General features: G+C 47.4%; 1 protein-coding gene across 2 annotated transcripts in view; it reads left to right on the plus strand.

The window, feature by feature from the left end:
- The first annotated feature begins 300 nt into the window (after positions 1-300).
- Positions 301-20,414, plus strand: part of CHPF2 (chondroitin polymerizing factor 2) — a 38,127-nt gene continuing 18,013 nt past the window's right edge. Inside the window, exons 1-3 of one of the 2 annotated variants that reach the window (XM_083186525.1) lie at positions 301-1,701; positions 5,705-5,976; positions 8,836-9,400. In XM_083186525.1, the coding sequence (XP_083042651.1) occupies positions 1,690-1,701; positions 5,705-5,976; positions 8,836-9,400 (849 nt within the window). In that variant the 5' untranslated portion in view covers positions 301-1,689. Of the gene's footprint in view, positions 1,702-3,940; positions 4,101-5,704; positions 5,977-8,835; positions 9,401-20,414 lie in introns of those variants that run through there. The other variant, XM_083186526.1, reaches the window with a different exon arrangement.

Genomic DNA, 20,414 nt, shown 5'->3' on the forward strand with positions numbered 1-20,414 from the left:
CTGAGATCCTGCACCAGGTACCAGAGACTGTACTGAGATCCTGCACCAGGTACCAGAGACTGTTATGAGATCCTGCATCAGGTACCAGAGACTGTACTGAGATCCTGCACCAGGGACCGGAGACTGTACTGAGATCCTGCACCAGGTACCAGAGACTGTTATGAGATCCTGCACCAGGTACCAGAGACTGTACTGAGATCCTGCACCAGGTACCAGAGACTGTACTGAGATCCTGCACCAGGTACCAGAGACTGTACTGAGATCCAGCACCAGGTACCAGAGACTGTACTGAGATCCAGCACCAGGTACCAGAGACTGTACTGAGATCCTGCACCAGGTACCAGAGACTGTACTGAGATCCTGCACCAGGTACCAGAGACTGTACTGAGATCCAGCACCAGGTACCAGAGACTGTACTGAGATCCTGCACCAGGTACCAGAGACTGTACTGAGATCCTGCACCAGGTACCAGAGACTGTACTGAGATCCAGCACCAGGTACCAGAGACTGTACTGAGATCCAGCACCAGGTACCAGAGACTGTACTGAGATCCTGCACCAGGTACCAGAGACTGTACTGAGATCCTGCACCAGGTACCAGAGACTGTACTGAGATCCAGGTACCAGAGTCTGTACTGAGATCCTGCACCAGGGACCGGAGCGTGTACTGAGATCCAGCACCAGGTACCAGAGACTGTACTGAGATCCAGCACCAGGTACCGGAGACTGTACTGAGATCCTGCACCAGGGACCGGAGACTGTACTGAGATCCAGCACCAGGTACCAGAGACTGTACTGAGATCCAGCACCAGGTACCGGAGACTGTACTGAGATCCTGCACCAGGTACCAGAGACTGTACTGAGATCCTGCACCAGGTACCAGAGACTGTACTGAGATCCAGGTACCAGAGACTGTACTGAGATCCTGCACCAGGGACCGGAGACTGTACTGAGATCCTGCACCAAGGACCGGAGACTGTACTGAGATCCTGCACCAGGGACCGGAGACTGTACTGAGATCCAGCCCCAGGGACCGGAGACTGTACTGAGATCCAGCCCCAGGGACCGGAGACTGTACTGAGATCCAGCCCCAGGGACCGGAGACTGTACTGAGATCCAGCCCCAGGGACCGGAGACTGTACTGAGATCCAGCCCCAGGGACCGGAGACTGTACTGAGATCCAGCCCCAGGGACCGGAGACTGTACTGCGATCCAGCCCCAGGGACCGGAGACTGTACTGCGATCCAGCCCCAGGTACCGGAGACTGTACTGCGATCCAGCCCCGGGTACCGGAGACTGTACTGCGATCCAGCACCGGGGACCGGAGACTGTACTGCGATCCAGCACCGGGGACCGGAGATTGTACTGAGATCCTGCACCGGGGACCGGAGACTGTACAGAGCACGAGGGACCGGAGACTGTACAGAGCACGAGGGACCGGAGACTGTACAGAGCACGAGGGACCGGAGACTGTACAGAGCACGAGGGACCGGAGACTGTACAGAGCACGAGGGACCGGAGACTGTACAGAGCACGAGGGACCGGAGACTGTACAGAGCACGAGGGACCGGAGACTGTACAGAGCACCAAGGATAAGATGAGTCAAGTGACCAAGTTTGAGCAGGAATGTGTGGTCCTGTATAAATTGTAAGAGCTTGTCCTGCACTACAGCCTGACAGATTATGGTTGGATGATCACCCAGGTCAGTTCTCCACATGTCAAATACTATTAATTGTATATTACTAATAATAATGACAGTATAGCAGCTAATGGACATGATCATGTACCTCTCAATCTATTGGCGGGGGGGGGGGGTGGGGGGGTTATTTCGTTCAGCACAATGGGGTGAATACTTTATGTTTCATGCAAGCTACTGAAACCATTGGAAGCAGCTGCCAATGAAGTCAGTTCAGACATTGCCGGCCTATATTAGGGATGGATTTCGCATTTGCAGTGGTTTGCAACATTCAATTGGTTTTACAACTCGATGGTGGCGTTCCGATGTTTGCCAGCATAGAACCTTTGATGGTGCTGCAGATGTTTGCGCATGTGAGCATGTTTTTTTTCTATTAAATTCTTTCAGAGCACTGGTCAGTTCCCATTGCATCAAAATTGATAGAGGATATCATTATTATTATTATTATTATTATTATTATTATTATTATTATTATAATTTTATTTATAGGGCACCACAAGTGTTTCGCAGCGCCGTACAAAGGAACAATACAGGGAGACAAAACTTGGCATAACATTGAATAAATAACAAAAATACAGTACAAATAAAGAGCGCCACAGTTCAATACACATTACAGCTTGGATATAAGTAGTGAGGACCCAATCAACATACAACTAGAGGCTTGAGGCCAATGATGGAGATGAGTATGAAGATGGTCACTGAGTGTTGGAGTAAAGGAGAGCTGTGAGTGACATGTGAAGAGAAGAGGGCTTTGACAACAGGAGGGAAGAGGGCCCTACTCTGAGGAGCTTACAATCTAGTAGGAAGGGGAGACAGACAGATTACATGAGGTGCAAGCTAGTATGTGGTGGTTAGATAGCAGGATGTAAAAAGGCAAGGGGTCAGAGAACCAGCTGGTTTATGCAGTGGAAGGGTACGCTTTGATGAATGGGTGAGTTTTCAGTGCCCGTTTGAAGCTATGAAGGGTCGGGAATTCAGAGAGGGATTGCGTTCCACTGAAGGGGTGCAGCACAGGCAAAGTCCTGTAATCTAGCGTGGGAAGCAGTGATTGTGATAGGCTTCTGATTTCCATCTATAGCCTAAGTCAGTTTATTTATTTATTTATTAGCAGTTTCTTATATAGCGCATACATATTCCGCAGCGCTGTACAGAGTATAGTTGAACATTCACATCAGTCCCTGCCCCAGTGGAGCTTACAAACTATATTCGCGACCACATGTACATACACACACAGACATTCTAGGGGTAATTTTGTTGGGAGCCAATTGGCCTACCAGTATATTTTTGGATTGTGGGAGGAAACCGGAGTAAACCCACGTAAGCACGGGGAGAATATACAAACTCCGCACAGTTAGAGCCATGGTGGGGATCGAACCCATCACCTCAGTGCTGTGAGGCAGTAATGCTAACCATTACACCATCCGTACTGCCCCGTATATATAACACATGGTGGGACTAGAACCCATGACCTCAGCGCTGTTGGGTAGTAATGCTAACCATTACACCGTCCGTACTGCCCTGTATATATAACACATGGTGGGGATAGAACCCATGACCTCAGCGCTGAGAGGCAATAATGCTAACCATTACACCGTCCGTACTGCCCTGTATATATAAAACATGGTGGGGATAGAACCCATGACCTCAGCGCTGTGAGGCAGTAATGCTAACCATTACACCGCCCGTACTGCCCCGTATATATAACACATGGTGGGGATAGAACCCATGACCTCAGTGCTGTTAGGTAGTAATGCTAACCATTACACCATCCGTACTGCCCCGTATATATAACATATGGTGGGGATAGAACCCATGACCTCAGTGCTGTGAGGCAGTAATGTAACCATTACACCATCCGTACTGCTCCGTATATATAACACATGGTGGGGATAGAACCCATGACCTCAGTGCTGTGAGGCAGTAATGCTAACCATTACACCATCCGTACTTCCCCGTATATATAACACATGGTGGGAATAGAACCCATGACCTCAGTGCTGTGAGGCAGTAATCTAACTATTACACCATCCGTACTGCTCCATATATATAAAACACATGGTGGGGATAGAAACCATGACCTCAGTGCTGTGAGGCAGTAATATAACCATTACACCGTCCGTATTGCCCCGTATATATAACACATGGTGGGAATAGAACCCATGACCTCAGTGCTGTGAGGCAGTAATACTAACCATTACACCATCCGTACTGCCCCGTATATATAACACATGGTGGGGATAGAACCCATGACCTCAGTGCTGTTAGGTAGTAATGCTAACCATTACACCATCCGTACTGCCCCAGTTGTTTGCCTTAAACTACTGGAAAAGCAGCTAGAGAAACAGAAGGGGAGATGAAATGATTCTGCTAAGTAAACTGAGCTTGAAGTTCAACCAGTTCTAAAGGTTTGTCACCATCTTGCAATTTGATAACTACATTTTGGCAACGGTGCTTGATCCTAGGTCACATAAAAGGGGCCAGATGTAATAACCTCCGAGTTCATGGTTTCGCTCTGTATATGACTGTCCCTTTAAAAAATCTTTGAGTATGGCTGGGATCCCGCACTGCCTCGGAACTCGGAGGCTATTACATCTGACCGAAGGCTTTTCTTTTCTTTTTTTTTTATATTGACACAAATTGTCAGAGAAGGAAGTGAGCAAGTTGTCAGCTCAAGTGGCATATGACACAACAACATCCGCTTCAGTTCCTCCTCCAATGGCTGCTGCCAGTAACAGAGCTATAGTACACAGTAATAAGTGAGTAATGCACAGTAATGATCCCAGTATCTGATCATTAGTCTCTATGGTAGTTACAGAGCCGGTTACAGTGGCTATGGCCTATAGTACACAGGTTATGATCCCGGTATCTGATCATTAGTGTCTGTGGTAGTTATAGAGCCTGTTACAGTGGCTACGGCCAATAGGACACAGGTTATGATCCCGGTATCTGATCATTAGTCTCTATGGTAGTTATAGTGCCGGTTACAGTGGCTACGGCCTACAGCACACAGGTAATGATCCCGGTATATGATCATTAGTCTCTATAGTAGTTATAGAGCCGGTTACAGTGGCTACGGCCTATAGCACACAGGTAATAATCCTGGTGTCTGATCATTAGTCTCTATGGTAGTTATAGTGCCGGTTACAGTGGCTATGGCCTATAGCACACAGGTAATGATCCCGGTATCTGATCATTAGTCTCTATGGTAGTTATAGAGCCTGTTACAGTGGCTACGGCCTATAGTACACAGATAATGATCCCGGTATCTGATCATTAGTCTCTATGGTAGTTATAGAGCCGGTTACAGTGGCTACGGCCTATAGCACACAGGTAATGATCCCGGTATCTGATCATTAGTCTCTATGGTAGTTATAGAGCCGGTTACAGTGGCTACGGCCTATAGGACACAGGTAATGATCCCGGTATCTGATCATTAGTCTCTATGGTAGTTATAGAGCCAGTTACAGTGGCTACGGCCTATAGGACACAGGTAATGATCCCGGTATCTGATCATTAGTCTCTATGGTAGTTATAGAGCCGGTTACAGTGGCTACGGCCTATAGCACACAGGTAATGATCCCGGTATCTGATCATTAGACTCTATGGTAGTTATAATGCCAGTTACAGTGGCTACGGCCTATAGCACACAGGTAATAATCCCGGTATCTGATTATTAGTCTCTGTGGTAGTTATAGAGCCAGTTACAGTGGCTACGGCCTATAGTACACAGATAATGTGAATAGTTCCTGACTTCTTGAGCAGAAGCAGAGGCTGCTGGGAGTTGCGGGATGCACAGTGTTGGACGTAGTACTGTACATGGTGGGGTACAATGAGGTAAATAATAAGGGAGACCCCTCCCCTTGCGCTGGAATCTCACAGAGAAGAATTGGGTGATCTCATCAATAACAAAGGCTGACGTCAGACACTGGAACGGATGTATTATATAACAGTGGTTTGTGATTCGGTCTGTCCGTGGCTCTGACGTGTCCTCTGTATCTCTTTATTGCAGCGTCTCCCCGGTATGATGGGTCCAAGGCATTACTCTGTCCTGCTGGGCTTCCTGCGGCCTGCACTACCGCTAATCCTGGGGCTGTCCTTGGGGTGCAGTCTGAGCCTCCTGCGAGTCTCCTGGATACAGGGTGATGACAATGTTTGTGCAGAAAGTCCTCAGAATTTCTATGGTCTGCAAACTGGGCGACTGAAATTACCAATGAATGACCTGAAACCCAGAATAATTCCATACGTCCGCAAGCCGCACGTCCCCCACAAGAAGGTGCTGAGGTAACTGAGCTTAATGTTTCCGGTAATAGCTGGGGAACAGCCCCCCTATATGTGGCCAGGAGTATGCAATGTCTTACTGACACAGAGCAAAGATTTGTCAGCAAACCGGCCCAGTTCCTGTTATATACACCAATCATTCTTCTGTCCATATTCCAGAAACATCACTGACACATCACTCATTTATTTATTTATTTATTTACAGTTTCTTATATAGCGCATACAGGGCTATTTTTCAGTAGGCTCCAGCAGGAACTGAGGCCCTTATTCTAGTTCACTCTTTCTGACAAAATCCTTCTTAGATGGACAAAACCATGTGCACTGCAGGGGGGCAGATGTAACTTGTGCAGAGAAAATTAGATTTGGGTGAGTTATTTTGTTTCTGTGCAGGGAAAATACTGACTGTTTTATTTTTACACTGCAATATAGATCTCACTTTGCAGTAAAACCCCACCCAAATCTAATTCTCTCTGCACAAGTTACATCTGCCCCACCTGCAGTGCACATGGTTTTGTCCATCTAAGAAGGATTTTGTCAGAGTGAACTAAAATAAGGGCCTCAGTTCCTGCTGGAGCCTGCTGAAAAATAGCACTGAGCGCATACATATTCCACAGCGCTTTACAGAGTATAGTTGAACATTCACATCAGTCCCTGCCCCAGGAGCTTACAATCTATGTTCCCTACCACATGTACACGCACACACAGACAGTCTAGGGTTCATTTGTTGTGAGCCAATTAGCCTACCAGTATAATTTTGGATTGTGGGAGGAAACCGGAGTACCCAGAGGAAACCCACGCCAGCACAGGGAGAATATACAAACTCTGCACAGTTAGAGCCATGGTGGGAATCGAACCCATGACCTCAGTGAGGCAGTAATGCTAACCATTACACCGTCCGTACTGCCCCGTATATATAACACATGGTGGGGATAGAACCCATGACCTCAGCGCTGTTAGGCAGTAATGCTAACCATTACACCATCCGTACTCATATGCTGATATACTCTGTGCTGCTGTGGAACTTGCTCCTCTCACTTTATAACTCTATCTGTGGCTTCCTGCGGCCTCCATTCCCCATCTCATGTCACTGCCCCTGTCACATGCAGCCCTGTCCCCACTGACACATCCATCATCTCCTGATATACTCTGTGCTGCTGGGGACCCTGCTCCTCCCACTATATAACTCTCAGTCTGTGGCTTCCTGCTGCCTCCATTCCCCTCCTCACATCATGTCACTGCCCCTGTCACAGGCAGCCCTGTCCTCACTGACACATCACTCATCTCCTGATATACTCTGTGCTGCTGAGGACCCTGCTTCTCCCACTATATAACTCTCAGTCTGTGGCTTCCTGCTGCCTCTATTCCCCTCCTCACATCATGTCACTGCCCCTGTCACATGCAGCCCTGTCCTTACTGACACATCACTCATCTCCTGATATACTCTGTGCTGCTGAGGACCCTGCTCCTCCCACTATATAACTCTCAGTCTGTGGCTTCCTGCTGCCTCCATTCCCCTCCTCACATCATGTCACTGCCCCTGTCACCTGCAGCCCTGTCCTCACTGACACATCACTCATCTCCTGATATACCCTGTGCTGCTGGGGACCCTGCACCTCCCACTATATAACTATCAGTCTGTGGCTTCCTGCTGCCCCCATTCCCCCCCTCACATCATGTCACTGCCCCTGACACATGCAGCCCTGTCCTCACTGACACATCCCTCATCTCCTGATATACTCTGTGCTGCTGGGGACCCTGCTCCTCCCACTATATAACTCTCAGTCTGTGGCTTCCTGCGGCCTCCATACCCCTCCTCACATCATGTCACTGCCCCTGTCACATGCAGCCCTGTCCTCACTGACACATCCCTCATCTCCTGATATACTCTGTGCTGCTGGGAACCCTGCTCCTCCCACAATATAACTGTCAGTCTGTGGCTTCCTGCTGCCTCCATTCCCCTCCTCACATCATGTCACTGCCCCTGTCACATGCAGCCCTGTCCTCACTGACACATCACTCATCTCCTGATATACTCTGTGCTGCTGGGGACCCTGCTCCTCCCACTATATAACTCTCAGTCTGTGGCTTCCTGCTGCCTCCATTCCCCTCCTCACATCATGTCACTGCCCCTGTCACATGCAGCCCTGTCCTCACTGACACATCCCTCATCTCCTGATATACTCTGTGCTGCTGGGGACCCTGCTCCTCCCACTATATAACTGTCAGTCTGTGGCTTCCTGCTGGCTCCATTCCCCTCCTCACATCATGTCACATCCCCTGTCACATGCAGCCCTGTCCTCACTGACACATCACCCATCTCCTGATATACTCTGTGCTGCTGGGGACCCTGCTACTTCCACTATATAACTCTCAGTCTGTGGCTTCCTGCTGCCTCCATTCCCCTCCTCCTGTCACATGCAGCCCTGGCCTCACTGACACATCCCTCATCTCCTGGTATACTCTGTGCTGCTGGGGACCCTGCTCCTCCCACAATATAACTGTCAGTCTGTGGCTTCCTGCTGCCTCCATTCCCCTCCTCACATCATGTCACTGCCCCTGTCACATGCAGCCCTGTCCTCACTGACACATCACTCATCTCCTGATATACTCTGTGCTGCTGGGGACCCTGCTCCTCCCACTATATAACTCTCAGTCTGTGGCTTCCTGCTGCCTCCATTCCCCTCCTCCTGTCACATGCAGCCCTGGCCTCACTGACACATCCCTCATCTCCTGGTATACTCTGTGCTGCTGGGGACCCTGCTCCTCCCACTATATAACTCTCAGTCTGTGGCTTCCTGCTGCCTCCATTCCCCTCCTCCTGTCACATGCAGCCCTGGCCTTACTTGTGTCTTTCATTCATAGGACTCGGTATATCCAGTCTGAGCTCGGATTCAGAGAGCGCCTCCTGGTGGTGGTCTTATCTTCTCGCTCTACGCTGAACTCCCTTGGGGTGGCTGTAAATCGCACTCTCTCCTCCCATGTCAGCCACCTATTGTTTTTCACTGGGGCCCGGAGCCCCAAGGTTCTGCCAGGAATGGAAGTGGTGTCCCACGGAGATGAACGGCCGGCGTGGCTGATGTACCATACCTTACGCCACGTGGAGACCCATCTTCTGTCCACTTATGACTGGTTCTATGTTACCCAGGATGACTCTTATACTAACGGCTACCACCTGCAGGATTTTGTGAGTCACCTGAGCCCTGGGCCAGCTGTGTATATTGGTCATCCCATGGAGTTCATCGGTGGCCAGGAGGAGTGGAGATATTGCCACGGAGGCTCTGGCTATCTGCTGTCTAGGTCCCTTCTGCTCAGCCTGGGGCCACATTTGGACTTCTGTCGTTCTGACATACTTGGCTCGCGGCCGGATGAATGGTTGGGACGCTGCCTGCAGGACACCCTGGGTATTGCATGCGTGGCCCAATATCAGGTAAAGTATGAGTACACTAGCAGCTGAAGTCTTTAACCACACAGGACCTAGTTGTTACCACTTTCCTGGTGTGGTGGCATCTGATAACATCAGGATACCCAGTCACCTACAATAGACGGACATGGTGAGAGGTAGAGTCTTGTCATGTCTGAAGCCTTGGTGGAGGCAGAGGTGTGTAGCTGAGTGGGAGACAGGAGGAGGTCAATGAATCCATCAAGTGTGCAAATTCAACTACAATTTGATTTCAAGTGTCAATTATTTGAAGATCCATCCAATAAGGAGTTAAATCTTGGAGAAGGCTAGCAAGGCCTGGTAGTTTCAAGTCCACTGTACTTTATAAGTGGTTCACAATAAGATAAGTGGGAGCAGGGTTGATAATCTCATCCAGCGATTATCTTGTCAGATGAATGTGGGCGTTCCTGAGTGAGTTCCTCTGTGTGAAATCTGAGCCGAGATAACTGATCTAATGCAGACCATTGAAATATTGAGGGAGATCACCGATCTTGAGAAAAGTTTGCAGCTCAGCGTGGATGCGTTAGGAGAGCCGTGTGGAGCAGAGATGGTCGAGGATGCACCGGTAGTCAGATAGAATCGAGGTGTGCACCGGTAGGCAGAGATGGAATAGAGGTGTGCACCGGTAGGCAGAGATGGAATCGAGGTGTGCACCGGTAGGCAGAGATGGAATCGAGGTGTGCACCGGTAGGCAGAGATGGAATCGAGGTGTGCACCGGTAGGCAGAGATGGAATCGAGGTGTGCACCGGTAGGCAGAGATGGAATCGAGGTGTGCACCGGTAGGCAGAGATGGAATCGAGGTGTGCACCGGTAGGCAGAGATGGAATCGAGGTGTGCACCGGTAGGCAGAGATGGAATCGAGGTGTGCACCGGTAGGCAGAGATGGAATCGAGGTGTGCACCGGTAGGCAGAGATGGAATCGAGGTGTGCACCGGTAGGCAGAGATGGAATCGAGGTGTGCACCGGTAGGCAGAGATGGAATCGAGGTGTGCACCGGTAGGCAGAGATGGAATCGAGATGGTAGGCAGTTGGGTAACAGAGGGAGAAAGAGGCCAGCTCTGAGCAATCCCAGCACATTTGCCAGATTGGATTGATATTCTGTGGATGACCCATCAGAATTGGTTGAGCTGTGTGAGACTGATTCCTCTTGCAACCAGAGGAATGGGCAATCTGCTACCGGGACCGTGATCGCCGTACAGCTGTTGTCTTCCGGTGCTCAGGTATGACACAGTGCGGATCAGATTATTGGGAGGGGCTTGGAACAACCCAGTGGTTTTGGTGCACCAATGACCTAGTTAGAGGCAGATAAAAAGATAATATACAGTAGGTCCCTTTTTAAAAATGAGGAAGGGGATGGGTTAGTGGTGACAAGAGACAGAGGAATTGAACACCTTCTTATTTAGTCTGCGTTTACAAGAGAGGAGCACATGGGGGGTGCAATACAAAGCAACAAATATGACAATGCCCCGCTACTAAATACACCTTTTACTGCAAAAGTAATGTAAGGAAATCTACAGGACCAAATAGTATTCACCATAGGGTTCTAATGGAACTGAGCTCAGAAATAGCTAGGCATTTTTTATACGTAATTTTCATAAATTCAGTTTAATCTGGTGTGGTACCACTGGACTGGGTATAGCAGAAGTAGTACCATTATTTAAAAAGGGAAATAAAATACATCCGGGAAATTATAGACCAGTACGTCTTGCATCAATAGTGGGGAAACTGCTGGAGTGTATAATAAGAGACAGCATTCAGGAGTACTTTGTATGCAATACGATTATTAGATGGAACCAGCATGGATTTATGTCTAATTGGTCATGTCAAACTAGCTTCGATGAGGAAATGAGAGGGAACTTATACCAGGACAATGCAGTAGATGTGGTCTACTTAGATTTTGCAAAGGCTTTTGATACAGTGCCTCACATGAGGTTGGTCCACAAAAAGATAAAAAATTGTAATTGGGTAAAAAATTTACTGGAACATAGGGAACAGGGTTGTGGTAAATGGATAATTTTCAAATTGGGTTAGAGTTTTAACTGGTGTATTTCAGGGTTTTGTGCCATTTCTCTTTAATATATTAATGACATAGGTGAGCGTGTAGTGAGCAGAGTGCCCATCTTAGCAGATGACACTAAACTGTGTACGATAATAAAATCAGAGCAGGATGTAGTTTCTCTACAGAGTGACTGAAATAAACTGGAATGGTTACATTGGGCTATAAGGAAAGGCTAACCAGGTTAGGGATGGTTACATTGGGTTATGAGGAATAGCTAGCCAGGTTAGGGATGGTTACATTGGGATATGAGGAAAGGCTAGCCAGGTTAGGGATGGTTACATATGGGTATGAGGAAAGGCTAGCCAGGTTAGGGATGGTTACATTAGGTTATGAGAAAAGGCTAGCCAGGTTAGGGGTGGTTACATTGGGCTATGAGGAAAGGCTAGCCTGGTTAGGGATGGTTACATTGGGCTATGAGAAAAGGCTAGCCAGGTTAGGGGTGGTTACATTGGGCTATGAGGAAAGGCTAGCCTGGTTAGGGATGGTTACATTCGGCTATGAGGAAAGGCTAGCCAGGTTAGGGATGGTTACATTCGGCTATGAGGAAAGGCTAGCCAGGTTAGGGATGGTTACATTGGGCTATGAGAAAAGGCTAGCCAGGTTAGGGGTGGTTATATTGGGCTATGAGGAAAGGCTAGCCAGGTTAGATACAGTCACATTGGGCTATGAGGAAAGGCTAGCCAGGTTAGGTGTGCATAAGGCTATGAAAAAGGCTAGCCAGGTTAGATATGGTTACATTGGGACATCAGGAAAGGCTAGCCAGGTTAGGGATGGTTACATTGGGCTATGAGGAAAGGCTAGCCAGGTTAGGGATGGTTACATATGGGTATGAGGAAAGGCTAGCCAGGTTAGGGGTGGTTACATTGGGCTATGAGGAAAGGCTAGTCAGGTTAGGGATGGTTACATTGGGCTATGAGGAAAGGCTAGCCAGGTTAGGGATGGTTACATATGGGTATGAGGAAAGGCTAGCCAAGTTAGGGGTGGTTACATTGGGCTATGAGGAAAGGCTAGTCAGGTTAGGGATGGTTACATTGGGATATGAGGAAAGGCTAGCCAGGTTAGGGATGGTTACATTGGGATATGAGGAAAGGCTAGCCAGGTTAGGTATGGTTACATTGGGCTATGAGGAAAGGCTAGCCAGGTTAGGGATGGTTACATATGGGTATGAGGAAAGGCTAGCCAGGTTAGGGGTGGTTACATTGGGCTATGAGGAAAGGCTAGTCAGGTTAGGTATGGTTACATTGGGCTATGAGGAAAGGCTAGCCAGGTTAGGGATGGTTACATTGGGATATGAGGAAAGGCTAGCCAGGTTAGGGATGGTTACATTGGGATATGAGGAAAGACTAGCCGGGTTAGGTATGGTTACATTGGGCTATGAGGAAAGACTAGCCGGGTTAGGGATGGTTACATTGGGCTATGAGGAAAGACTAGCCAGGTTAGGGATGGTTACATTGGGCTATGAGGAAAGGCTAGCCAGGTTAGGGATGGTTACATTGGGCTATGAGGAAAGGCTAGCCAGGTTAGGGGTGGTTACATTGGGCTATGAGGAAAGGCTAGCCAGGTTAGGTGTGGTTACATTGGGCTATGAGGAAAGGCTAGCCAGGTTAGGGATGGTTACATTGGGCTATGAGGAAAGGCTAGCCAGGTTAGGGATGGTTACATTGGTATCTAAGGGAAGGCTAGCCAGGTTAGGGGTGGTTACATTGGGCTATGAGGACAGGCTAGCCAGGTTAGGGATGGTTACATTGGGCTATGAGGAAAGGCTAGCCAGGTTAGGGATGGTTACATATGGGTATGAGGAAAGGCTAGCCAGGTTAGGGGTGGTTACATTGGGCTATGAGGAAAGGCTAGTCAGGTTAGGTATGGTTACATTGGGCTATGAGGAAAGGCTAGCCAGGTTAGGGATGGTTACATTGGGATATGAGGAAAGGCTAGCCAGGTTAGGGATGGTTACATTGGGATATGAGGAAAGACTAGCCGGGTTAGGTATGGTTACATTGGGCTATGAGGAAAGACTAGCCAGGTTAGGGGTGGTTACATTGGGGTATGAGGAAAGGCTAGCCAGGTTAGGGGTGGTTACATTGGGCTATGAGGAAAGGCTAGCCAGGTTAGGTGTGGTTACATTGGGCTATGAGGAAAGGCTAGCCAGGTTAGGTGTGGTTACATTGGGCTATGAGGAAAGGCTAGCCAGGTTAGGGATGGTTACATTGGGCTATGAGGAAAGGCTAGCCAGGTTAGGGATGGTTACATTGGTATCTGAGGGAAGGCTAGCCAGGTTAGGGGTGGTTACATTGGGCTATGAGGACAGGCTAGCCAGGTTAGGGATGGTTACATTGGGCTATGAGGAAAGGCTAGCCATGTTAGGGATGGTTACATTGGATAAGAGATGTCTAAAAAGGTATATGATATTCAAATACATAAAGGGTCAATACAGAGCAATAATATTGATATTGTATATTGCCCTGCACCTTAACCCCTTCAGTGGTGGGTTTTTCTTTGGGAGCTCTCCCCACTGGGTGAGTTTTTTATGGGGAGACCTCCCTTAAAAAAAAAAAAAAAACACCTCTGCCTCTCTGTGTCCGGGCAGCGCCGCTGAACTGTCAATCAGCCGCTGCCCGGACCTGCGCTCCGGTACCCCGTCCCTGTCCCCGGCAGCCCGCTTTTCATAAGCCGGCGTCGGGGACTTCAATAGAAAAGCCGGAGGGGAGGGGGGGGGAGGAGGCGCGGCGGAGGGGAGGCTCTAAACAGTGGCAATACCGAGAATTTTCCGGGCTTGCCAGACTGTGAACTGAGGCACAGCCCCGAAAATTCTCAGGATTGCTACTGAAGGGGTTAATGTGTTAGTCTACTTATTTGGCATGACAGCCCTTTGCCTTCTATACAGTATCAGATCTTTTAGGTACTTGCACACAGTGAGGGATTTTGTATGACTATAGTCACTTGTATGATTAACCAATCATACCAAACGGGACAATGATCATAATTTCCATGGGTAGGTTGAAACAGTCATTAACTAGATCAGAAACATCTGTGCAGGAGGCTTAAAACTGGGTGAGGAGCAGCCAAACTCTGCTACAAAGGTGAGGATGTGGAAGACTGCTTCATGTCACAGGTCCTACACCATAAGACAGAGCACAACAACAATACACATGGTAGTTATACTGCATCAGCAAGGTCTCTCCCAGACAAGATTTTACAGCATGCCAGGGTTTCACAATGTGCTGTTCAAGCTCATTTGAAAAAGCTCAAAGAAATGGGAAACCATAAGCACCATAGACGCAGTGATCGGCCAAGGAAACAGTGCATCAGATGAAAGACGCATTTTTTTAGTCAAAAAACGGGCGAAATCGCACCTTTTCCCGAATTTGCATATTTAATGAGATGTGAGAAACGGTTATGCCGCGAAATCGCACATTCTGAAAGTGCAATTTTTAGTCGCGCCGGAACTCGCATCCAGATGTTTTTCCATTGAAAAGTATACAATTTGCATATTTAATGAGATGCAAATTCGGGAAAATGTGTCTGAAAATCGCCACACATGCAGACCAGGTTCTGACAGGCGATTTGGCCAGAACCCTGCACCGATCATTGAGCCCGGGGTTGTCACCGACGTCCCTGGCCAGTGGACCCCGGCCTGATGGGGTTAAATCTTTCAATCCTAACATTGCTTTATACAGGTGAATTACAAGTGCCAGCAGGCCTCCCCCACATGCTGGGACTTGGAAAACCACAAGTCCCAGCATGCGGGGCATTAATGTAGTCCACCTGTAAAAAGAATGTTAAAATAAGAGACACACAGAGAAGTATCTCTAATGGTGAGTATTGCGCTGCTGGGTATACTATGGAGAGCTCCGATTGTCTGTCTGTACAGAATAAATGAGGACACACTGTTTGTAAATAGTATCAAATTTTATATCTTATATTAAAAAGGAATCACATACATAACAAAATGTTACAATATACACAATACATATAATAAAAGAAATGAAACAAGCCTATTGAGCTCAAATAGCAGCAATTAGCAGTAATTAGCGGTAGGGTCTACACGTTTCCTCTGTAATAGAACCAACAAGAAACTCACATATAATTGCAATAAATATCCATGGAGCTATTGGCGGTTAGAGATCACATGTATCCATATAGCATCCGCTTTATATACAGGAATGTGTAGAGTAATCAGCAGTCTCTTTAGCATGTATGCAGACACGCAGAAATGTATTGGCTGTGTTACTATAAGTGGGCAGAGTTATCATCAAGCAGTGTGTTTAGCGCTTATCTCCTCTCCCTTTACAGTTTCCCGTGAACAGAAATAATTTGGTGTACAAATGTCAGGTTTTTTTTTATTTTTGATATTTCACCCAGTGCAGGCGGCTTGCGCCGCTGGGTTGAAGGATTCCCACTCTGTGGCAGGCACTTAGATGATTCAGAGGTGGACACCTAATTCTACGGGTGTCAGTGGTTTTCCTTTCCTCCGTGCAGTGGGGGATGTGCTGAGAGCCGGCCGCTAAGATCTTTCTGGCGTGACAGTGTGGAGAGTTAGTGAGACCCAATGCCGGATAAGAAATGACGTCAACGCGTCTCGTTCCCTCTATCACCTGGGAACTTTTTCAAGACGGGTTCTGGTGCTAGGTATAGGTGCTTTATATAGGCTGGAGTGCTGCTTGTTAAACAATTAGTTTGAGCCAGCTGACTCGTTCATATACTATAGCTTTTAAAATACGCTAAAACACAAAATAAACAGTACCTCAAACAGTGTGTCCAATACAATTCATAGCAATATATATTTATTTTGAAACAATATTTTGATATTTATAACATGGCTAGATCTTAGTTACTGAGCAGTTATAATAGAGACCACATTTAAGTCACACCTGATTTTAGAGACACACAGAGAAGTATAACTTTATTACATACATACCCCACACACACACATACACACACACATCACTTTTACACCAATATACTTACCGATCCAGGATCCAGCGCTGGTCTCTGTGCTGCAGAGCAAGCTCACCCCGCACTGACAGTGGGGTGAGCCGGCTTTCTCCTGCGCAGATAACAGCCTCTGTAGCGCTGTCCCCAAAAAACCCCAGATTTTTTGTCCCCCGTATCTTTGGAACCAGGACCGGTCCAAGAGTCCGGGGCTAGTTTCAGAAATACGGGAGGCTGGTTATGCTCAGGAGGGGGGACCCCACGCCATTTTTTTTTTCAACACAAATTCGCACATTTCGTCAAATTCGCAAATTTCCATGCCTAAAAATCGCACATTTTCATGACTAAAATTCACACATTATCGCACTAAATCACCCGCCCGGAATACGCACCTCATTAAATATGCAAATTCGTGGCAAACAGTGCGATTTTAAAAATAATAATGGGCGAATTTGAAAATGACTAAAAATCGCATCCTATTAAATGTCACCCATCATGTTTCTTCCCTTCGTATTCGGAAGCAGTACCATCAGCTCAGAACTGGCAGAAACCAGTGGGATCCAGGTACTCCCATCTACTGTTCGGAGAAGTCTGGCCAGAAGTGATCTTCATGGAAGATTTGCTGACAAAAAGTCAAAGCTTCCATGTGGAAACTTGGCCAAGTGACGCAGCTATGTAGGAAAACCTAGGAACTGGGGTAGAGAACAATAGCGGCAGTCTCTGGGCTGAGGACTCACAATGTGAGATGTTTGGATGTAGTAGAGGCAGCTTGTTCTCTGAAGGGCCGGAGAGCAGCACAATAATGACGTCTGCAGGTAACAGTGACACACGGTGGAGGTTCCTTACTAGTCTGTGGCTGCATTTCAGCTAATAGAGTTGGGGATTTTGGACACCCCACCCGGTGGGTGGTCGTCGGTGGGGAAAAACCTATAGTACCCCAAACATTCCCTATATTAGCGTGGTTTATAGACCACACCCTGTTGGTACTTCTACCATATGTTTTCATGTTACTAATCGTTCTTAAGTTCAAATTTTGGTAATTATGCTAAGATTTTGTTGTTTAGCTAAATGTTTAAATGCTATGTTAGCTTTCTCAGAGCTGACAATTACAGGCTATATTACAAAATGGCTTCGGGTGGACGGGCTGGGAATTGTCTCTGTCCGCGCCACCCCCCCCCCTTGTTATCAGGGACTTGCGTTAGTGTAGGGATTCTTATCCCTGTCCTTTCAGATTTTGTGCCTACAGTTCAGTTATTAAGCACTCCCACTTAGTGGGCCCTCTAGGTTTGCTTCTTGTTTCAAGCTCACCTGTTCTCCCCCCCTGGGTCCCACTCAAGGTGAGCCGCGGTCCCTCAATTGAGGGCATTCAAGGCTCACATCTTTTTCTTACTCCCACCCCCTTTTTTTATTTATTTATTTAATTTTTATTTATTTTTCTTCTTTCTTTTTTCTTTTCTCTACCTTCCCTTCCGCCCCCTTCCCCCCTCCTCTCTCTGCCTCTATCATCCAACCTAACCCTTAGCTACTGGTTTTTACAGAGTGGGCGGCCAGCGATTTATATCTCTCCATCATGCCCATCAACGTGATGTTAAGGGGCTAAACACACCCCACAAAAGATCTCTTCTGTTTCGTATGCTTAACTCTCTGCAGGGGGACATTGCCTTTATACAAGAAACACATTTTAAACATAATACACACCCCTCGCTAGAATCTAGACGTTTTCCCACAGTGATATACTCCTCCCATTCTACTAAAAAGAATGGAGTAGCAATAATGGTTCGTTCCACAACCCCATTACAGATCATTTCCACTAAAAGAGACAAAGAAGGTCGCTACATTATTCTGGTCTGCAGGGTGGGCCCTCAACTGATGACCCTAGTAAACCTTTATGCACCTAATTCGGGACAGGGTATTTTTTTCCGTAAACTTTTTCTAGAAATTCAAAATGTTCGCCAAGGCGCACTATTGGTAGGAGGCGACTTCAACTCAGTTATCTCAACAGGCTTGGATAAGAGTAGCCCCTCGCACCCGCACCAACACAGCCATCCCCCGGGCAATCTTAGGAAACACATGTCCGAGGCTGGTCTCTTTGACACTTGGCGTGCCCACTATCCGACCTCCAGAGACTACACTTTCTTTTCGAATCCCCACGGAACATATTCGCGCATAGACATGATTCTAGGATGTAGTAGCATACTGCAGTCACTGACAAAAGTGGACATTCTTCCTAACGTTTGGTCAGACCACTCAAGCGTCCTAGCCACTATAGACCTATTAGGCACTCAAAAAGGCCGTCACAATTGGAGACTGAATGAAACTCTCTTACGTATACCCCAATTTAAAGAACAAATCACTACCCAGATACAGGACTACTTTCAAACTAACGTCACTGACGATGTTCCCCTGCCCACAATATGGGAGGCCCATAAGGCGGTGATTAGAGGAGCTGTAATCAAATACGCCACACATAGAAAAAAGCTTCAAAATGAGAGGATCTCTTCTCTTACCTCTCGACTCTCCCAGTTGGAACATATACACAAACAATCTCACTCTCCCTCGGTACTGACACAGATTCAAGGGGTCAGGGGGGAACTACAATCTATTTTAGCGGAACGCACTGAAAAATCCCTACGACACCTAAACCAAAGATTTTATGAAAAAAGTAATAAATCAGATTCACTCCTCGCAGCTAAACTCAGAGCACAGAGAGCCTCCCAAACTATTTCCGCAATTCGTGATGCCCAACAAGCCCTTAGCTACGACCCAGCTCACATAAACGACTCTTTCTATAAATACTACAAGTCCCTTTACAATCTGAGGGACCCGGTTCCCGGCCCCTCCTTACCATCAGCTATAGCGCAGGAATATCTTGACTCATGTCACCTCCCCACACTATCGGACTCAGCCATTAATTTACTCAACTCCCCTATATCACCTGAAGACGTCAATAATGCATTGAAATCACAGAAACCGTCAAAGGCCCCAGGACCCGACGGGTTCCCTATGTCTTATTACAAGACATTCTCGGGATTACTGATCCCAAGGTTGACCGAGGTTTTTAATAAAATTATGTCAGGGGAGAGGTTTCATGCGGAGTCAATGAAATCTGCTATTATTGTACTGCCAAAATCAGGCAAAGATCCCACATGCTGCACGAGCTATAGGCCGATATCCCTTATCAATGCAGACCTGAAGCTTTTCGCAAAAGTATTGGCCACAAGATTAAGTGTATACCTTACCTCATTGATTGATGCAGATCAGGTGGGTTTTGTCCCCACAAGACAGGCCCTGGACAACACGAGACGAGCCATCAACCTGATCTCATACATCAATAAGACCAAAACTCCGGCGATCCTGCTCTCACTAGACGCAGAGAAGGCCTTTGACCGCCTCTCTTGGCCTTTTATGTTCCAGACACTGAAGACTTACGGTTTTTGTGGTGGCTTTATGTCAGCCATACAAGCTTTGTACCACAGTCCAAAAGCAGTGGTCGCCACCAATGGTGTCGTTTCCCAGCCCTTCGGTCTGGGGAATGGCACCAGGCAGGGGTGCCCACTGTCCCCCTTGCTGTATGCCCTTAGCATCGAACCCTTGGCAGCCCACATCAGAAAGAACCAGGATATACAGGGGATCACAGTTCGGGGCTCCCAATATAAAATATCGTTATTTGCAGATGATGTCCTGTTAACGCTGTCTTCCCCACTGACTTCACTCCCAAACCTTCAGGCTGAACTATCACTATACGGTAGCCTCTCAGATCACAAAGTAAATAACTCAAAATCAGAAGCATTAGCATTTCACCTCCCTAACTCCACCAAGGAATTACTAGAGTCAAACTTTAATTACATTTGGCGCCCCCAATCTATAAAGTACCTGGGTGTACAGATAACAAAACACTTTGACCAACTGTTTAAAGCCAATTATGTACCTCTTCTCTGCTCCATCAAAAAAGATCTAGCAACCTGGTCCCCTTTATTTATATCCTGGACAGGCCGGATAAACTCGATTAA

Source organism: Crinia signifera, chromosome 5 (assembly GCF_055691185.1).
Source record: "Crinia signifera chromosome 5, ASM5569118v1, whole genome shotgun sequence".
Taxonomy (NCBI): domain Eukaryota; kingdom Metazoa; phylum Chordata; class Amphibia; order Anura; family Myobatrachidae; genus Crinia; species Crinia signifera.